The following is a 21,900-nucleotide window of genomic DNA, read 5'->3' as shown; positions in this document are numbered from 1 at the left end:
TTCTTAGAATTGACAGACAGTTGACCCTGAGAGGTCAAGTAAATATCTACAGCGGATCTAAATATTTATAATTAATTATAACTAGTTATGATTAATTATTCATATTTCCCCATGAGCTGATTCGCTACACATCATTAGAACAATATTTTTTTTCATCAACATTTAATATTTCTTGATGGGTGTTTCTAACTAACAGTGGTAACAGGGTTGACAGTTGGTTGTATGAATAAATACTGTATGTAGTGTATGTATCCGATTAAAAGAAATGTAAAATTATGATTTGTATTTTTCTGTATATTACATTAGATTTACATAATGCATTTTTAAAAAGAAATTAAAGGTGTTCCCCAGGTTATGCAACCCTGTTATCATTCAATCTCCCTTATTAAATTAAACTGCAATTGCTTGGCCTTGTCAAAACTGCATCATCATCCTTTTAGGAAGTGAACTGTGCAAAGACAAATGTCTTCTCTTTTTTTAATATAGTGTTTTTGCATTTTTGTCCATAGTGGACAATCTTAAACGATCAACCCTGTTACTGTGATTTTGTACAGTAAAGAATTGATTATAGTAAAGCAGATACTTATAGAAACATCAGCAATAAATTCCCTTTCAAATAAACACCTTGTAGTTCCATGCACAAGGTTAGTAATGTCTAAATCAACTCTAAAATGGTCAACCCTGTTATTATTTTGCAGCATATATGTGTATTAATTTGTGTATGAATATGCCGTCAGTTCTAAACAACTATGTCAGTGGATTTTGATGTGAGAGGACAAGAGAGAATGGACTTGGAGGAAGGATTGGAGAAAGCGTTGTTATTAATTATGGACTCGTATTTTGGCCAGAAGTGATGTTTAAGTTAAAACCCCTTAATGATACATTTGTTTATGACAAACATGCAGCTTTTCACTTCACATGATGTTAATTGATGGACTGGAGTTGTGTGAATTGCTTGTTTTTATCAGCTGTTTGGACTCTCATTCTGATGGCACCCATTCACTGCAGAGGATCCATTGGCGAGCAAGTGCTATAATGCTACATTTCACCAAATCTCTTCTGATGAAGAAACAAACTCATCTACATCTTGGATGACGTGAGGGTAAGTAACTTTTCGGCAAATTTAGATTTTTGAGTTAATTACTCCATTAAAACACCCCACTAAATCAGTCTGTTTATGTGCTGAGCTATAATCTTCATATAATGAAAATATAGTAAGGAAGTGTCAGAAACCACTACATAAATTACTCTCCGACTCTGGGTGCAGTAATAATGTTGCTGACTAATATCAAAATTTTTGCAAGCGTAAAGCACATTTACAATTGTAAATATAGCTGTACTACCACTAAATGGGACAAAGGTTAATGTGAGAAGACACTTTACTATAATTTTGCTTTACTGTACAATTGTTATCATTACAAAGGCCAGTAACAACTATGTTAATTAACTGAATGAAATGACTAAAGCATAGAGGCTCACAGGTGCATTTGTTTTATGTTAATTTAAAAAAATTACTCGCTAAGTGACAGTAATAAGGAAGAAGCACACTGGCCTTTTGTTTTGGTTCTGCCTTTTCGACTTCTAAAATAATACTAAATGCTACAGCTATTCACATACAGCAGAAACCACAAAATTGTCTGAGGATTCTTTATAGTCCCTCATTAAAAAGGAAAGTGAAATCGAGAAAAAACTTTAACCATTTCTATCATTACTAAGATCTGTTTGTTGGCTGCTTTTACAACAATACACTATCCAACTTACTTAACTACTTATCTATTTACTTATTTCTTTTATATAGTTTTAACTACAATTTTAGTTTAAAATTCATTTCTGGGTACATTTTATGTGTATACAAAACTAATATTCTAAAGACCAAAAAATGTTTTAAGGTTATCAGAAACATCAGTTTAGTAGAACTACTTAATAGTACATAATCACAGATACAAAATAACCTATAACTTTATATTTACTCATATGCTTTCTAAAAACAGGAAACTATGTAAAATGGTGACACATGGCTGAGGAATCGTGCACATTTATGATATTTGACTCGAGCAGCAAACAAACTATAGGTTGACAATACAACAGCATCAAAAATTCCATATATGAATAGAGGCCATGACCAACAACTGCTTTTTATCGTTCTTTCTTTCAGTGCATTGAGTGTTTGTCACGGTCTGCTCACTTCTCCATATATCTCACCTGCATCTTTGGCCACCAGGCCTGTATGTGGAAAAAACGGGGTGGGGGAGCACCAGCTGTCTCTGTGGCCAGACATTTTGCAAAAATCCCATCGTTTCTGCTGTAGCTGCTGCAGCCAGTAATGCATCACCTGCCTGTTGGGCGCCTGCACGCAGAAAGAAAAAGAAAAGTAGTGTGAAACCAAGGCTCTATTTTTGCTCTATTGTTTTGTGGTATAACAGCAGTCTAGGGAGGAACAGGGTCAGGTGTGAATGTGACTGTCCCCTTTGAGAATAATCATGCTTGTTTCGTTCTCAGTTCCAGTTTACAGTTCGGTGATGAAGTTGCTCTTTTAACTGTGAGAAACAAAATATATTTAAAAACAACAGCCAAATTAACACTAATAAATAGTCAATGACTGTCCACAATAAAGAAATAAGAAGGCTTGATTGAGTTTATGTGGTGCAGTCTAAGATGTGTTAATGCGTTGTTTAAAAGAAAAAAAACGCATTATTTTTTTCACATAATTTACCTTTATTGCACACCGCTCTGTCCCTTCTCTGAGAAACGCGCTGATCATTTCCTGCTTTTACGAAGCCCTGCCCTCAGAAATAGGTGATGGGCTCTGATTGGTTAGCTAGCCCAGTGTGTTGTGATTGGCTAAAGCGCCTCTAGTGTGCGTAGAATCGTTAGAAGACAGAATAGCGATTCATATATGAATAGATTTTTACGTGCACCTCTAGTTTTCTCTTCCCTTTGCTGCCTTTTCCCGAGGGCGGGGTTTATCTGGGTTTGTGATGTTAAAGGGGTCATATGATGTTGCTAAAAATAACATAATTTTGTGTATTTGGTGTAATGCAATGTATTTATGCGGTTTAAGGTAAAATAAAATGTGCTGCACACATCTGAATATTTGGGTTGAAGTGTTCTGGAACAGTGTTGTAAATACAACTTAACCACTGATTTCTAGTCGTGTCCTCTTTTGGAAGGCCAAACAAAGTAGTTTCGCTTTCACAACGAAACACAGAGGGTTGAGTGAGCGGCGCCCGGCGGATTCGACAAAGGAGGCTTGCGGCAACCACATGTGACAACCCCGGGCTGGACTCCACTTCGTCCACGGTGAAAGCCGATCCTGCGATTGACAGCGCAAAGTTGATGTTTTTCCTCAGCGACCAGCACGGAACAGCTCCAGGCATGACGAAGCGGATATCATCCTCTTTTGGAAGGCCAAACAAAGTAGTTTCGTTTTCACAACGAAACACAGCGCCTTCACGACATGGCGGCGGCAACAACAATACTACAGCGAGGATAAAAGTTCTGCCTTCTTTCTTTGCGTGAACATTTGGGCGGCGTTATGCAAATCTTCCCACATAGTGACGTAGACATGTGGGGGCGTGTTAGAACGAGTCGTTTTAGGTAGGCGTGGCTGACTCTTAACTTTTATAAAGAATATCTCTTTGGATTTGAGACTTTAGTCTTTGCAACTTTGCAACGAAAAATCGCATCATATGACCCCTTTAAGAACCCGGGAAGTAACTCATTGTAGTCCCTACCAGCCGTTTTTGTAGGCATTAAACTGCCAGAATTTTAAAAGATATCTCCATTTACATTGAACTTTTAGCTTCGTAACTTTGCAGATATTGTTTCTGCTCAAACAGCAACATTACACACTAACTAACGTTAAACAAGTGAAATCGCAATCAACCACCCCTCTAAAAATGTACTCTTTGTATTCATTTTGGATTCACATGGTTTTGAAAATCTTTGAAAACATTTTCAAGAATAGTTTATACTTAATGCGTGGAAAAATGTCCTAAATTAAAAACATATTTTTCTTTAACCTTGAATATATATGTGTTCATATCTTAATCATCATTTTCAAAAAAAAATTCAGTGTAAATACCATTACATTTTTGGTGAACATGATATTTTAACGTTGCCTCATTTACATAAATATATACATACATACATACATACATACATACATACATATAGATTCTGATTATTTTATTTTAATTATTTATTGCATTTGGTTGCTCCACATGAATTTGATTTGTTTGAAACTGAAAGTTTTTTTATATTATTAAACACTAAGCAGTATTTAATTATTCTTTAATTAGGCTCTTTTAATTAGGCTTTTGTCAGGAAAGTTTTATTACCTGAATAAATAATTTTAATTCAGATATTGTAATTCAGAGAATAAAAACCATACACACCGCGCCAATGCCGTCTCACTGAAGATCTGTTTGAAGACATTCCCTTCAACCTAGATCCTGATACCAAATAGCTACACTGTAGTGTCATGAGGGCCTGAAACCAAGCGCAACAAGGCCCCGAAACCACATGTAGTGTGAAATACATTTTCTAGAATATTAGCTTGATGTTGAGAAAGCGACATCCTGTTACATTACTAAACAGAGTCAGACCTAATAAACCACTTTCTGTGCCCAGCAAAAAGACCTGCAGAGCTTGCAAAGACAGCACAATTACAGCAACAATCTGGTGTTATAGTCCTACATTCTCCAGTCATGAGGCAAGATGTTGAGAGCACTGATGAGTCCAGTGTGTTATATTGTATCCTGACAACAGCTGAATGACTGAGCCAGTGTGCTTTGTGTAAAGAAGCATTCCCTTCTGAATACATGTATCCTTAAATAAATACAGCAAAATCTGGAATCCATAATTTTATATTATAATGTTGAGGCTACACTACACACGTTCATATGCAGTGTACATTAAACAATTAAATTAAATGGATTAAAATACACAATTTGTTGTTACTTTTATATTTTCTGGTTTTGTTTTCATTTTAGTTACAATTTTAGTAATGTTGTTGTGTTTTGTCATTTTTATTTGTTTCAATTAGTTTTATTATTTTATTTCAAACCATATTTTTGAAATGCATTTTTTATTATTTTTATTTAGAATATTTATTATAACAACCCTGATATTTATTGGATTTTTAATACGTCTATATATTTTTATTACATTTATTTCATACTTTGTTTTAATTTAATTTTAATTTTTGTTTATGGTTTTAGCTTTAGTTAACTATATTAACCCTAATAATAAAGGGGAAAAGTCAAATTATGCATGCATGATGCACAAAAATTGCATGCATAATTTAACCTAAAATGGAAAATATTAATTTACACTCAAATATTAAAATACGCTTTTGACAGTACAAGGATGGTCTGTAACCACTAGTTGCAATAAGTATAATCAGTTCACAATATTAAAGTGCATTAAGATAATCTTTCATGACGAAGCCAATTAATTCAGTGCAATTAATACTCATATGGAAAACGGTCTAATGCATTTGATTTCTATTCGCTTTTGTTATTTGTATGAGATCAATATACCTTCAGCAGGAACTCCTTTCCCTCGGTGTGGATCTCAAAAAGCCCCTCTTCCACCTCCACATCATAGTTGAAACAAGCGTCCGCTATTTCAATGTGTCCCAGTGGAAGGGCGTCTTGAGGAGTCTTGAAATAATACAAGTAACATTTCCTGGGGTCGTACACAAACCAGCGCGTTTTGAAGCCTCTCAGGGGCCCTTTCCCTGTCAGTTTGTTTAGGTAGCCGCATAATTTGACGCTCTGCTCCTTCGTGCCATCGCAGTCGGACACATCGAAAGACCTGGTCGCCAGGATCCGGGAATTCTTTCTGGGATTGGCAGCGCTGTCATCCTCTTCATGCATCTTTCTCTGGACTTTCTTCTCCTCTATATCAGCGGACACGAAGTTTCCATCCGCATGACGTCAGGTGACTCCCATTCTCGTGCTGCGGCCGCAGAGGATGATGGGATATGTGGTTTTACTGTAGTTATAATGGAAACGCACAGTTTAACTGATTTCAAGCAAAAATGAACATTTCATCATTCTGAAAAAAGTGAAGTGTGAAGCCGGACATTATTATTATATTTTACTTTATAATAAAGTCAAATATAATAATTTATTATTATTATTATTATTGAACTGCTAGGTATCACAAGCATATTTTGCCGTTGTCTCTCAGGATAACCGTTAGGCGGCGCAAAAGAGTCATATATTTCATTATATATTTTATTATATATTTATATTATATATTTTTTCATTATATGGTTTTAATTTAACTGCTGCTGTGTGCTGTTTTAACTGATATGCTTGTTTGACATATTATGATTATATTGAGATATTTATGTTCAGTGGCGGTTCTAGCTTGCATGGTGCCCTGGCCCCTGGGCGAACCACCTCTTCTGCCACCCCTAAAGAAAACTAATCTAACATAAATTTTGCTTTTTTATTTAAATGTATATATTTAAATGATTACAAAAGTATATATTTAAATGTATATATTAAATAAATACAATGGGCTACTGCAAATGTACTGCACAACTGTCCAGTAAAAACATGAATAAAGTGAGTGATGTTACGTTTATATATATATATATGTATCAAAAAACACTAGATCACAAAATCACATTTTACTGTGTGGTTATGTAAGCTAGTTGGACAGAAAAAATAATGTTGTTGCCCTGTAATAACATAGCATAACATAAGTGATATATTTAGCGTGATAACAGCAAAGATAGGCTACCATTTATCTTTTGCACATTTCCCCTCTTCTTTTTTCCTAAATGGGCTCCTGATTGCATACCTCCCACTCTCCCTGCTTAAGTCACATTAGTGAAAGTGATGAGAGGGCTGTATGATTCCACTCGCATCACATGATGAGACTGAAACCATTTAATGGTTCTGACCGTTGGCAAAAAGTCTGACACACTTTCAGCAGAGCCTCCATATCTCCGTATCTGATGTCCAGCTTCACACTTCACTTTGTCAGAATGATGAAACATTACCTTTAGCTTGTAATCAGTTAAACTGTGTGTTTCCATGTCAACGAAATATCTGCGGTTGCCATGACTGCCGCTCTAACAGTTTGTCTGAGATGAAAAGAGATAGGGGAACACTTTGGTTTCCTGCACCGCAAGTCACTCATGAGCTTTCCTGAAGGTGACACCTGCCACTACACTGACTGACGCAAGTCAAATTACAAACTGGTATATTCAACGTTGGAAAAACGGTAATAGAAACCCATAGCCTAATAAAATGGTAAACAATTGAAACACTAGATAAAAAAGTTTGTCAAGACAAACTTTAGGTTGGCTTGAGAAAGCGTAGCCTGAAAATTTGAAGTAGTTTAAAAGCTTGAAAAGTTTGAAACAGACAGACAGACAGACAGACAGATAGATAGATAAACAGACAGACAGACAGACAGACAGATAGATAGATAGACAGACAGACAAACAGACAGACAGATAGATAGATAGATTTATAGATTTACTGACATGTTGGTAGCATGTCAGTAAAATGGTTTTAACATGATTAGCATGTTGGTAGCACGTTTCTACATAGTTAGCATGATGTTAACATGCTGCTATCATGTTTCTGGCATGATTAGCATGATGTTAACATGTTGCAAGCATGTTTCTGGCATGATTAGCATGATGTTAACATGTTGCAAGCATGTTTCTGGCATGATTAGCATGATGTTAACAGGTTGCTACCATGTTTCCGGCATGATTGGCATGTTGTTAGCATGTTGATAGCATATTTTTTTTGTATTTGTCACATTACCCCCAGCAACAAGTTTCTGCATGAGTTCTGCATGAGTTTGTTGTGATCGGAACGATTTTAGCGTCTGGTAGTGTGGTCGTGTAGTTAGTGTATGATGGCCAGTTTTCCTCTGTTTTCCTCTATTACAAAGTCGGTAAGTGTATGATGCCTAGTGTTTTAAAAACCAGCCTTAAGTAGCTTAAGTAGGATATCAGTAGGCTGGCTTTCTCAAGCCAACCTAATTATTTATTTGGCATAAACAGCAATGATCAATTCACAGTATAAAGGACCGTTCACATCATGAACGATAACTATAACAAAATATATTAGCATTTTCACCAATACGTTTTCCATAATGAATGATAAAACACAACAACGCTCGATAACTTTTGAGCTCTTTAATTAAAGTCAGTAGATTCTGATTGACTGTTGTTTTTAGCGTTCATCAGCAGAATGAATGCATGAATCTAGATGTATTTTTACATATTATAACAAAATATAAGCTACCATATTATTTTAAAAAAATATTATTTTTTTATTTGCTTGTTTGTTGTTAAAATGCACACTTTAAATGCTAATGTCTAATGCCAAATTATTTTTAGCTTGTTTTTCCTTTTATTCGTGTGGTGGTTGTCTTAAAAGATTCAGATCTTTAAAGCTGGCACACAAATCTGCAGCAAACAGACGTAACCGTCACTCTGACATTCTCCGCTGTAAACAGACGTCTATCTGACCTTTCTGAAATGTCACTCTGTCTGACTTCTATTCCTCCACAGCGTCTCGCATATAAGTGTCTTTTTCCTTTTACCTTCGTGTTTAAACTTCTGGCCTCGATCCGTTGAGGTTCAAGTGGGTCATTCAGCAACAAGTGTATCATTTGTTTCCCTCATACTGTATACGTGACTTTGATGACTTCAACAATAAATAGCTGATGCTTAATTTTTATTTTTTTATCATCATTATTATTTATTTTGGTGTGTAGAAATTATTTCACTCAGAAATTCCTAGTAAATTTGACAGATAATTACAGAGAAATGTCAAGTAACACATAAATATAAGCACACATCTTGTCTTTATTTATTTATTTATTTGAATTATTGATTGATTTTATTTGATATAGGCTAATGGACCCTTTTAACATTGTGTGTCCATTTTTAAAATAATGAACTATTTCATAAATCAAAAACTTTGTCATAATGGGATCATTATCCTTTCAGCAAGTAAAATCTTCAAGGACAAGGCAAATCCTGATCAATAAAGGTACAATATGTAAGTTTTCACCGCTAGAGGGCGCGTATTCAAAACAAACAAAGAAATAAAGGCGTAGTTTGATGACGCCGTGACTTAGTGTGGAATCATGGGAGTTGTCGTCTTCATCCCCACAGCCGACGCAATCCGACGAGACTCGGGCAGAAATCATGTTCATGGATGAGCTAATGTATTAAAGATTTATTAATATCATAGTATAAAGCAGAGTGAGGCGGAAAGCCATCGAAGCAAAACGACGGCTCGAAAGCAGCAGAGCTTTTATTATGCCACACTTTAGCGCTTCCACTCCTTCCGGTCGTGCGTATGTAGGGTAAAGCAGTGCTGTTTTATCATACTAGATACGGAAATCGAGGGTGTATGACGTCATTGGCAGGCGACACAATGACACTATGGAAACGGTCCGTGTCACTAGTTAAAATTGCTTATTTCTCTTGATTTAAACATTCTTCGAAACATTTGGAATAATGCAAGTACACAAGTCAGCAAAATATATAACACTGTGGTTTTTGGATATTTTAATTAAAAAAATATTGTGCCTTTTAGATTTAGAATTAGATTTTTTTTAAAGATATTAATAATTTTATTCAGCATGGATGCATTAAATTGTTTAAAAGTAAAGACATTTTTATTGTCATGAAAGGTGTCGCTTTCAAATAAATGTTGTTCTTTTGAACTTTCTATTCATCTAAGAATCCTGCAAAATTGTATCATGGATAAGATAATAAATGTTTCTTGAGCAGCAAATGATTTCTCAAGGATCATGTGACACTGAAGACTGGAGTAATGATGCTGAAACTACAGCTTTACATCACAGGAATAAATTACATTTGAACATATATGCAAATAGAACACAGCTATTTAGAACTGCAATCATTTTCCACAATATTTTAGTTTTTACTGTATTTTTTAATTAAATGGTGACCATAAGAGACTTCTTTCAAGAAATCTTACCAACCCCAAACTTTTGAACAGAAGTGTATCAGCGTTGATCTTTTATTAAACTATCGACCACATTATTTATCTGAAGTCCAAAGCCGTGATGATTCACTAAACTGATCTGGCTGAAGACAAATTATATGTAAAAATGATTTTGACACAGTCAACAGGACAAATTGTTCAAAGCAACTCCTCCACAGCACAACTGATGAAGGCTTTTTGAAGCAGGGCTTATTAGTCACAAGAACAATTCCACGTTTTCAACATTACAGGAAGTTAGGAAGACTGTAGGTGTCTATACTGTCACACAAACTAGAGTCTTAAAGCTAAAAACGAAAGGCTTTTGTGCCTCATGGAAGAGAAAAAATTGGGGTTGAAATGATACAAGGGTGAGTAGACAGAATTTTCATCTTTGTGTGAACTATCCCATACCATATTGTTGTTTATATGTTATTGTACTGTAAGTGATTCACCAACACCAAATAAGGAAAATGAGTACAGTCCCTAAACTATGACAGATCAAACCGTTGATATACTGTAGAGTACAGCGGTCCCACTCTGTATTGATGAAGCCGCCGCAGAGACACTGCATGGAAGGTCTCAGGAAAACCCTGTCCACAGGCGTGACACACACTCTTTCTGAGGAGGCTGTTGTCCCACGTGTGAGGGGTGGGGAGAGCAGATCAGACCAGCCTGGGCAAAAACCACAGCGCTACAGTACACACACTTTAACCCTGATGACTCAGTTACTGATCCTGTGCTGCCACACTGACGACCTCTGTACCAACATGATGCCACTGGGGACACTGATTTCCATGTAACTGATTTCAAAAACTGATTTGAAGATTTTATGTAGTACTTTCAGCCATAAATAGTGTGATAATCTATTTATTTTATTTTATTGTATTATAAATAATTGTATTATATAAATGCATTTATATCAGAATCAGAAATAAAAAATACAAATAAATAGATATTTATTTATATCTATATAAAATGTATTAAAGATTATATTAAAATTATAAATTAAATGTTACAGATCAATAAAATATATTTAATTTGTTTTTATTTTAATTAATTATAAATGACATTATATTCATTTAGTTAATTTTCAAGTGTGGCTGAAATATCAAAATTCACTTATATTTACATAAATATTTATGTGATATATTTAAAAATATATATATAGATAAATAAGCAAATAAATTACATTTGCCACTATGCAGCTTCTTGAAGTTTACATGACTTCCTGCAAGTATATAACCCACCATACAAACAGAAAGTGTGTGTGTGTGTGTGTGTGTGTGTGTGTGTGTGTGCAGTGAGACCACATTTCTTTCCTCTCTGTGTTCCATTTCTCTTCAGGAAACTGTAAGCTGTGATCTGTGTGAGAATGTTTGTGTTTTTCCTTCCCTCCCTCGCGCTGTCATTCATACGTGACCTGAGTGTCTTACCCTCTCTATAACACTCTGTTTTTCCAAGCTCTGTATGGAACAATTTGTGAGGTGAATGTCAGCGAGGTATAACAGTCAAGACACCTTCAGAACATCCTCCTGCTCTTCAGAACTATATCAGGCACGTGAGAGGCTGAGGACAGTTTTAATCTTGAGCAACATGACACTCAAATCACACTGCACGGATCAGCGCACACCAACAGGTACGTATGGCTTTCTATGTTGCAGACTGTACGATGGTTTAAACTAAAGGATTTTTAATCTCCATTTTTTAATGAATTATTTAGGTATGATACTATGTTTAATATTTGTTCAACAATTACTTGTGAATATAGCAATAAATTGTGTGGTAGTGTGAAATTAAAGATACAAATTTGTTTTTATTTAATTTAATTTTACTTAATTTTATTTAATTTTATAATTTAGTCACAAAAACCCCCTAAAATAATTCACATAACTTTACATAAACATGTATTATTTAATTTATTTTAAGCATTAAATAAATAAATAAAGATACAAAAAATTATTCACATAAGTTTAGGCATATACAATTTTAACAAACAAATAAATAAAGTAAGTAAGCAAGTAAGTTAAGGGCACTAAAATACTCCACATAAATAAAAGTACGTAAAAATGTAATCTAAGCATTAAATAAATGAATAAACAAAATTCTAAAAACACTCAAAAGTACTACAAAAACTTTCCACATAACTTTAAGTACATAAACAATTTAATGCACGTACACAAAAATATTTTAATTTAATAATTTAACGTATAAATATAAATACATACATAAATGAGAAAAAGAAAAAAGAACCTGCTCTTCCGTCATTGAGTAATTTTCTTTAAAAATCTATTAAATGTTTAAAAAGCAAAAATCTCAGTCAGTAAATCAATCAATAAGAAGAAAATGTAAAAATAATAATAATAAAAACAATAGATTTTGTATAGCCTAGATGTCGTCCACAGAAGAGAAACTAACTAAATTAATATATAAACCTGTGGTTATTTGCTGATATATTAGTCATTTTCTATTTATTTTAAATATTTAATGAATATTGCCTATGAATAAATAAAAAGAAAAAAAGAACCTATAAAAAAGTGAAGTGAACTGATAGTTTTACATTTTGTCCATTCACAGGATCTCTATGGACCAGCGGACACTGCAAAAGACAGTACAGCTCTAAATCGCAGCATAACTACCTCACAAGAGCACATCCGATGGACCAGAGGAGGCCCAAACCTCACAGGTTCCACTCCTGCCTGATGTTTCGCTTAAAGGTACATGGAATTTGGACACTTAAATCATGCCTAAATGTCACTGCAATGGAATCCATCAGTCAAGGTGACTTTTACTGGATGTATGAAGTCATTTCCCATCAGGGAATCTATTTTTACGCAGCTGTACTGTGATCTAATTGAAACTTCCGAGATCATTTAAAATTACAAAGTGGGTTGGCAAGCACAGATGTAGCGATACACAAAATTCATGGGAAATTTACATGACCTCAGGCTGTTTCGCTTACCCTGAGAAAGGTACCTGCTGCAGTAAAATGTAACCATGTCAGACTGACTCGGCTCTGGCGTGATAAACAAGAACAATGGCTCTGTTGAAACAGCCACGGGTGTTTTATGACGTCGCCGGGAAAATAGGCAAATGAGGCTGTCGGTGTGGACCTGCAGTGTCAAAGCCGGTGGCATTGGCTGTCCAGTGCGTTGTCTCATCTGCCTTTCTATATTGACACAGGAGCGTGTGAGAATGGACCACAGCCAGCCTGCAGGAGACGTCCAGGAAAGCACTGAGAGCAGACTGAGGGAACTGGCCCTGAAATGGTTTACAGAGACCCAGGCACCTCTAATTCTCCACAACGGCAACTTCCCCGAATGGTTCCAAGGATTTATCAGCAGAAAGTAAGAATTTGGAAGGGGCAACAGATGTTTTTTTTTAAGCGATACTATCTGTTATGTGATGCTACGGCAGCTTTATTTAACTTTTTAATCTCTTCTGAGAAAAAGTCATTTTATGTGCTTGTTTATTTCAGAAGGTGTCTTGTTGATTAAAAATATGAGGTTATTTGAATCTATAGCCACCTTAAAAACAAAGGTTCGTTATTGGCATCTGGTTTCATGAGGAACCTAGAAAAAGGTTCTTCGGATTTTTAAAATGTTCTTAAAAATGTCTCTTTTAAAAACTTTTCAAAGAAAAGTTACTTGGGGAACCAAAAATGGTTCTTCCATGGCATTGCTGTGAAAACCCCCTTTTGGAACCTTCATTTTCAAGTTTTTAAGTTTCCGAAGTGTTATATGTGTACTTTTCGGTTTCATAATCTTGTTATGTAAGCAATATTCAAAGTTGGGCCGCTTTCATAATTCCCTGTGGTTTTGTGTTTCGCAGGGATGCAGAGGAGCATCTGAAAGACAAGGAACTGGGCTGTTTCCTCATTCGGCTCAGTGATAAAGCCACTGGATACATTCTGTCATATAAGTGAGTGTTTCTCACTCAAAATAAGGGCTGCAAAAGTCATTAGTAATTTGCTGGAGTACAATTTAGCATTGTTTTTTTATTTCTCACAAATAACCCAGATATTTGCATTTCCTTTACGCACAGGAGGAAACTTTTAAAATGCAAAATTCTGGTTGAATATCAGCATTTTCTGGGGTTAATCTTTAGCTTAATGTAAATAATGATTGTAAATAATTCTTTAAATGATTTAAAAATGTTTACAAATATTATTTAATTGAATATACTGTCTTTTTAAATTCATTTTAACAGTGTAAATAATTGTTTTATAGAGGTCGTGATCGATGTCGGCACTTTGTCATCAATCAGAATAAAGATGGACGTTTTATTGTGACGGGCGACACAGAGATGCATGATACTCTCACCAGCCTCATCGAATATTACAAGACCAGACCCATTGAACCGTTTGGAGAATATCTGACACTCTCATGCTTTGAGGTGAATTTATAATAATAATCATTTTAATAAAAATATAGGATTGTTTATGGAAACGTTTTATTTAGCAAGGACGCATTAAATTGATCAAAAGTGACATTTATAATGTTACAAAATATTTCTATTTCAAATAAATGCTGTTCTTCAGAACGTTCTATTCATCAAAGAATCCTGAAAAACAAATCACAGTTTCCACAAAATATTAAGCAGCAACTGATAATAATAATAAATCTGCATCACAGGAATAAATGACATTTTATAATATATAATCAAATGGAAAACAGTCACATTAAATTGTAAAAATATGTCACAATATTTATGTTTTTACTATATTTTTGTTTAAATAAATGCATCCTTGGTTAGCATAAGAGATTTCTTTCAATAGAATAGTATGCTTATATTCATTATATTGTATCTGTCCCTCCTTAAATAATTGCTAAGGCAAGCATATTATTTATTTATTTATTTTTCTGTGCATATCTGATCTTGAATGTGCTGTTGTGTTGCAGTCGTCCACAAGCGAGCTGTATGATGTGATTAATTTTGACCTGAGGGAGAAGCCAGGAGTGAATGTTAAAGCTGCAAAGTATAGTTGGGACGACCAATGCAAAAAAAAACACGAGACACTGCAACCTCCTGCCCTGCCACCCAAAGGACACAGAAACACACCCGTATGTCACATTTGCCATTTCATTTAAATTCAATTTGAAATGATTGTTTTTTATTTAATTTAAAAAAAAATTTCTATGCATACTTCATTTATTTAACTGTTAGTAAATTAAAGTGTTTAAACGTCTGACTATGGCTTCACATCTGGATAATTATGATTGCTTTCCACAGGCAGTGCCACCAGTGCCAAGAAAAGGCCCTCCTCTGAAAGCCGCCTCCATAGAAGGAAAGGCCAGCCCAGAAAATGTCCTGTACACAGCAATAGACCTGCAGAAGCCCAAAGAAAGGGCCAGAATGCCCACAGAGGGCAAAGACATTTCACTTATAGCTTCTCGAGGGGAATCCCGAGCCCCGAGGCTACAGAAAGGTCCCGCCGCAAACCAAGGAACCATTTACTCTGAGCTCCTAGTGCCAAACTGCAGAAGCCAATCCCTGCCATTCCTGGATGACAACAGTGAAGTAGAAGGACACTTTAATAGAAGAAGCCAACCTCAACTCTCTCCCCACATGCAGAGAGAACAGCTCAGCAATCCAGGTTTTAGCAACAGCCTGGAAATACTATGTAATTCATCTGTTTATCAATTAGCCGGAACACATGGCAACCAAAATATGGCAGGGACCAGAATGTCAAAGGTCAACATGCAGGAAAGTGATGCTATGTATGCCGAGGTGCCTCTTGAACCCGTCCCAAATCACTTTCGGGTTGACGACACATACGAGCAGATTCCAGACTCACGGTCTACAGCGAGAGCAGAAGAGACACACACTAATACCTATGAAACGCTAGCAGACTTAAAACCCAAGCAGATTTTATCTGCCCGGCCCCTTAAGGTGAGTGTTGATGTGATATATGGAAAATTGCTCAGCATAAACACGTTAATGTTTCCATTATTATGTTTCAAAATGCTAAGTGGAACATAATATTTAATATTAAGAAACACTGTGATGATTATGACAGGTTATCTGAAAATAATTTTAATAACCTACATGTTGTTTCCTATAGACTGAGAAATGGAAATGGCTGTCCCCCGAATACTGGAAAAAATAACCTCTTCAGATGAACATCATCACTGACGTGAATCATAACATTACACTAATGAAGAACAGTTAACAAAACGTACTTCCATCCACTGAAGCTATTTCTGATTTTTGAATACTAGAATAGTACAGCTTTTTTTTTTCCACTGGATTTTTGTATGTCTATATGTGAAATATTTTGTGATACTTTTAAAATAATTTCATGTGTTAAAAATATTTATTAACTAAATAAAAATATATAGGTTGTCTTTTTCCTGATGTAAACTAGAATCACGGTAGTTTATTGGAACTTTTCTTTTAAGAAAAGGAATTTTATGTATATGATATGTAATAAAATTATTATATTTTGAATAGTCAGCCTGTGCCATTTTTAGGAGTGACTTTAGGATTTGCAAATCCTTCATCATATTTTCTTGATAAAAAGCACCACTAGGCCTATTGTACAACAATTCTTGTTTCATCTCAACTTTATTTACCGTGAATATAATTATTAATATACAGAGTGGGAATTAAGCTGTTAAACTTTACAGTCTTCAAAATTACTTTACCTGCCAGTAACAGAGACCATCTGCGAAGGAACATATCTGTCTTTACGAGACTCAGTACAACTTTTGGAACCAATAAAACAAATTATGTCAGTGTGTCCTGCTTTTATGGTCTTTCACTGAATATTAGCAATGTCGAATGACAGATTTCCAGCAGAAACACTTCACACACATAAATAAATACTATTTAAAACAGATTTTTTAAAATCATGTTTCTTGTGTAGGCAGAATAGCTAACAATTCTAGCAGAGTAGGCTACATCTGTGCACTACATCTGTGCATCAGTCCTTAATACAAAAAATAAATAAATAAATAAATAAATATATATATATATATATATATATATATATATATATATATATATATATATATATATACTGTATATACTGTATATACACTATGTTATAATCTACTTATTCATAAATGGTGCTTGCTAAGCTATTAGCAACCAGCTAATACTCATAACATGACTTAAAGTAGATGAGTCACATAATCTGTAAACTGCTTTAGCTTTCTGTTTATTTATTAATGGCTTTCTAAGCTTTTAGCAACCAACTACTCATGGCTGAGTCGCATTATCTGTAAACTAGCTTTCTGTTCATTGCTTTTGCTATTAACAACCAGCTAATACTCACACAATATGACTGAGGTAAGTCACTGCTTAGCTCTCTGTTTATTCTTGAATAGTGTTTGCTAAACTATTAGCAACCAGCTAATACTCATAGCATAACCCAGATAGCACACGTACGTCTGCAAGATATCTGTTAAAGGTCGCTTAATCTGGAAAGCATCTCCTGTGTACAAACATCTGATAGACGTCTCTAAGATGTCAGTTTTACATACATTCTAAATCATAAACATCTTAAAGACATTTTCTAAACGTCTATCTGACATCTGATAGGAAACGTCCTATAGCCCAGTTGAAAAAAACAGCATATGCTGGTTAGGTATGTTTTGACGCTGGGATGCTGGTTTAGCCACATTAGCTCTGCTGGAAGATGCTATTCATCATACACACAGTGTATGATGTGTGGTACAGAGGACACACTTTGTAGACCATCTCTCGTCTGCCTGCCTAAATCTGCCTGAAGTTCTGCTGTCTCTGTGATGACTCTCTTATTTACGATTTCTGCTGCCCACAAAAACCAGATCAGTCACTGCTGGCAGCTTTATTGTCCCCTTTTACATGAAGATCTTGTCAGACACCTTTTGGTCCCTTGAGTTTGTGCGTAAGTGTGCAAATCAGTCTTGCTTCTCCAAGGAGTCAGAAAGGTCGCTATAAATTGTTTCCAGACATAAATCACATGAGGATATCACCTCTACTCTCTGTAGGGAGTCAGGAAGTTTGTTTGTGATGTGTGTAAGTTTCTAGGAAATGATAATTAATGTGTAGTTGTACCTGATTATTGTGATCAATAGTACTATAATTTAAATCCATATGTTATCAATACAGGAATGCGTATATAGCCTACTATATACACAATTTGGCTTTTAAAAAAAAATAAAAAATACTCTTACTATATACACAATTTGGCTTTAAAAAAAAAAATACTCTGAGCCAACAGAAGCAGAACATTAATGTTCTTTGGTTGTCCTTTGTTGACCAGACACAGTTGTTTTATGTTGCCTAAGCTTATTCTTCTACAGGATGTGACGTACGATAGCTAGCAGTGTTGTCGGGGCCAGCTCATTTGAGTCTGAAAACAAGATGGTTTCTAGCTGGTCTTAACTGATCATTAGCTGTTGCTAATAGCTTAGCAAGCACCATTAATGAATTAATAGAAAGCTAAATCTGTTTACAGATAATATGACTCCCCTTGATCATGTCATGAGCATTAGCTAGTTCTCAATAGCTTGGCAAGCATCATTTATGAATAAAAAGAAAGCTAGCATTTGATGTGACTCACCAGTGATGCTATGAGTATTGCTTTTTGTCAATAGCTTAGAAAGAATCATTAATGCATTAACAGAAAGCTAAAGCAGTTTAGTATTAGCTGGTTGCTAATAGCTTAGCAAGCATCATTAATGAATAAATAGAAAGCTACAGCAGCGTAACTCACCAGTTCCCTGATAGCACACGCACATCACAGAGATGTCTATTTGACGTCTGCATTTACATCTGCAAGATGTATTTTTTAGAGTGTTTGCTCATCTGCAATATGTCTCCCTGTTGAAAAAAACAGCATATGCTGGTTAGGTATGTTTTGACACTGTGATGCTGGTTTAAGCTGGTCCTTTGTTGTTTATGCTGGTTTAAACTGGTCCTTTGCTGGTTTAAGCTGGTCCTTTGCCGGTTTATGCTGGTCATGTGCTGGCAAAGGACCAGCATAAACCAGCAAAGGACCAGCCTAAGCTAACCAGTTAAACCTTTTAGCCAAATATGCATACTTCCCTATAGTAGGTGAAAAGCAGTATATGAAAGATTAGTATGTGTGAATTTGTAGTATTGATTTGTATTACCTGGATAATCTACTAATTTCACTGGCGTTATGAAATTCACATCCAATGGACACTTTAAAATTCCCATGAGGCCATGGGAGAAGAGTTGTGAATGGCAGTAAAGCAACGTAACTGTAGGTCAACATGGCGAAAAAAGTAGGTCCACATTTCTCTCATACTACACACAATCATACTATATAGAACAGTTGCAAAGTTTGTTCCTCATCAAATGTAGTACCTACTCAGTATGTGATTTCGGACGCAGCTCTTGACCACCATAATGCAACGCTTACCTATTAACATAAACCTTGACACTGGTGTCTCACATAATAATGACAACATAATGAATATAGTACGTCCCAATTGCGTTCCTACTACACACATTCACACTACATATAGAACTTGCTTCTTTACAAGTTGCAAAGTTCGTTCCTCATCAAATAGTACCTACTCAGTATGTGATTTCGGATGCAGCTCTTGACCATCATAATGCTATGCTTATCTGTTAATGTGGACCTAAAATTTGATTGGTTGATAGGAATGCTGTTACAGCTGTGACCAAAATTGCTACCTATACCCTTATATAGTGTAATAATTAAGGGGACAGCCATCTGTAGTGGTCTCCGAAACCAGTGGACATTATTGAGTGCATTCAATCAATCCCACAAATCATGGCAATAACAGCCAATTTAGACTCAATGGTTAAAGAATACCCATAATGCACCGTGAGGGTTGCGCCGAATTAATTCCCACATTTCGGCAGTAGATGGTGTCCATAGTGGAATCATACAGATGTACAGTAAAGGCCTGTTTACACTAAAGTGATAACTATAAAGATAACAATAACCAATTAATGCTAATGTTCTGTTTTGTCGTCTGCCACTTTAAACATTCAAGCTTTTTTAAATTTGGGTGGATTCTGATTAGCTGCCAATGCTTTTTTATTGTCAGTTGGAAAACATTGTTCTGAAAGTGATTCCAATGATATCGTTCCTCTGTCACAATCATTTAAAACTATCTTTATATAGTTATATATCTTTATTGTTATCATCCTTGGTGTAAACGGATCTTGAGTTAATCAAATGGTTATCAATTGTTTAATTAAGGTTTAAACAAACACGTTTCCAGATTTGCACACTCGTTTTCAGTCACTGTGGACTATATTAATGGACTAGTGTAGGGAATAGGTAATAGGAGGGTGATTTCGGTTAAACCCACTTATCCAGAAACACATGCTACTATGCTAAATCATGTTCGCATATAGCTACTGTGGCAAAATAGACATTTGGAATGCTAATGGTAAAGCTCCAAATTGGATGTAAAAGCATTGTGTAAAACTTGTGTTTGCAGACTCAAACGAACGTATTGTGTTTCCTTGTTTATCTTTATTGATCAGTAGATTAGCGTACCACGTTTGCCTGACAAAAAGCCATTACTTGAACACATCCAGTAATACTGATATAAACCTTGCCGTTGTTATCGAACTGGCTCCTAAAAAACACTGAAATTGATTGTTTTGAAACTCTTGGGATGCCATACTGGCAAACATCAGTGAGCTAATAAGATTAGAGGGCAGCCAAGGCCAGAAAAGCGAGTGTGTGCGTGAACCGCTGCGCATATGTGAGTCACCGGCATCCCATTTTATGCCCTTCGTCCAGAAGAATCAGTGCTCTAATGCCTACATTACTGTCAGCAGCCTGAGTGGCTGTATCAGACTGGAACAGAAGCACATCTAAATCAGCAGATGCTCAGGGTGAGAGGCGTAATTAACGGAGGCGCATCATCAGCACTTACATCCCACTGGAGTTTTTCATACAGTCCTCATAAAGAGAGTTGGAGGTAACGGGATGAGGAATTAACTGCATATTAGCGCAGGCGGCGTTATCCCTAATGACTGCACACCACTGTGAAATCGCCAAAACGGTCCCTCACCAATTCATCCAGGCATGCCTTGTTTTATGTCTAAGAAGCATTTTCATGGTTTACGTAAGCCCAGCAAATGGGATCTTTTGACCATTAACAAAGGTCTAAGTGCATTTTTATTTATTTTAAAGTAAATTTTAATTGTTTCTGGTATGTGTGTCAAAATACTTGTCTAATGATGAAAACAATGTGAGACACCATACCATTTCAGAGCACAGTGGCCTCCATAATCCTTTATATATATTTACACACATATATATATATATTGACTTATATATATATATGTGGGACTCTGGCCTAGCAACCATCCAAAACAGACTAGCATCCAAATAGCAATGCCACAGCAAACTCCCAGAATATTCTGACAACCAAATAGCAATCCCCTGGCAACCCAAAGTGTAATAATAATAAACAGATCCCCCAAAACAAAGTACAACATATGCATTTACATTTTAAGCCATATCTCCTTGCAAAAACAATGTAATGCATTTGAAATAGTGTTGGACCCTCCTATAAGGACAGAAAGTGTCTGACCCTGTAAATCATCAGCTGAACTAATATGGCCAAGGACAGCTCTGTGCATCTCTGGGTAGAGATTTACCGGGCTCAAAGCGTGCTGTGTATAATCATGCGAGTGCTGAGGCAGCGCTGCTCCTAACTATCTCATTCAGCTTAAAGAGTCATTAAAGTGGAATACGACAGGATAGGCTGAAGAATCATTGTTGCCCATCTTTATTGTTAAGGCTGGTTCACAGCTGCATGGGGCTTGAACTAGAACAAGAAGAGAACAAAACAATAACCAGGGCCATGACTGGGGACTGGCTAAAATGATATTCAAATATGCAACAATGTACAGTTCAAATATTTATTATAAAAAAATCAAAAAGCTTCTC

At 35.6% G+C, this 21,900-nt stretch overlaps 2 protein-coding genes across 3 annotated transcripts in view; one reads left to right on the top strand and one right to left on the bottom strand.

The window, feature by feature from the left end:
- Positions 1 to 5,956, bottom strand: part of LOC107573341 (TBC1 domain family member 2B) — a 17,318-nt gene extending 11,362 nt beyond the window's left edge. For both annotated transcript variants that reach the window (XM_016259784.1, XM_016259791.1), the window contains exons 1-2: positions 5,544 to 5,956; positions 2,203 to 2,347 (exon numbers count right to left, since the gene is read on the bottom strand). In XM_016259784.1, the coding sequence (XP_016115270.1) occupies positions 2,203 to 2,347; positions 5,544 to 5,882 (484 nt within the window). In that variant the 5' untranslated portion in view covers positions 5,883 to 5,956. The remainder of the gene's footprint in view (positions 1 to 2,202; positions 2,348 to 5,543) is intronic.
- Positions 5,957 to 11,482: 5,526 nt separating this feature from the next.
- On the top strand, positions 11,483 to 16,110 carry LOC107575686 (uncharacterized). The gene is made up of 8 exons (XM_016262041.1): positions 11,483 to 11,640; positions 12,579 to 12,718; positions 13,185 to 13,348; positions 13,833 to 13,922; positions 14,231 to 14,396; positions 14,903 to 15,064; positions 15,234 to 15,893; positions 16,066 to 16,110. The coding sequence occupies exons 1-8, from the start codon at positions 11,493 to 11,495 to the stop codon at positions 16,108 to 16,110; spliced, it is 1,575 nt and encodes a 524-aa protein (XP_016117527.1). The 5' UTR covers positions 11,483 to 11,492.
- Positions 16,111 to 21,900: the final 5,790 nt, after the last annotated feature.

The sequence above is a fragment of the Sinocyclocheilus grahami genome, unplaced genomic scaffold (assembly GCF_001515645.1).
Source record: "Sinocyclocheilus grahami isolate Dianchi unplaced genomic scaffold, SAMN03320097.WGS_v1.1 scaffold31.1, whole genome shotgun sequence".
Lineage (NCBI taxonomy): Eukaryota > Metazoa > Chordata > Actinopteri > Cypriniformes > Cyprinidae > Sinocyclocheilus > Sinocyclocheilus grahami.
This window is presented reverse-complemented; position numbering and strand designations above follow the sequence as displayed.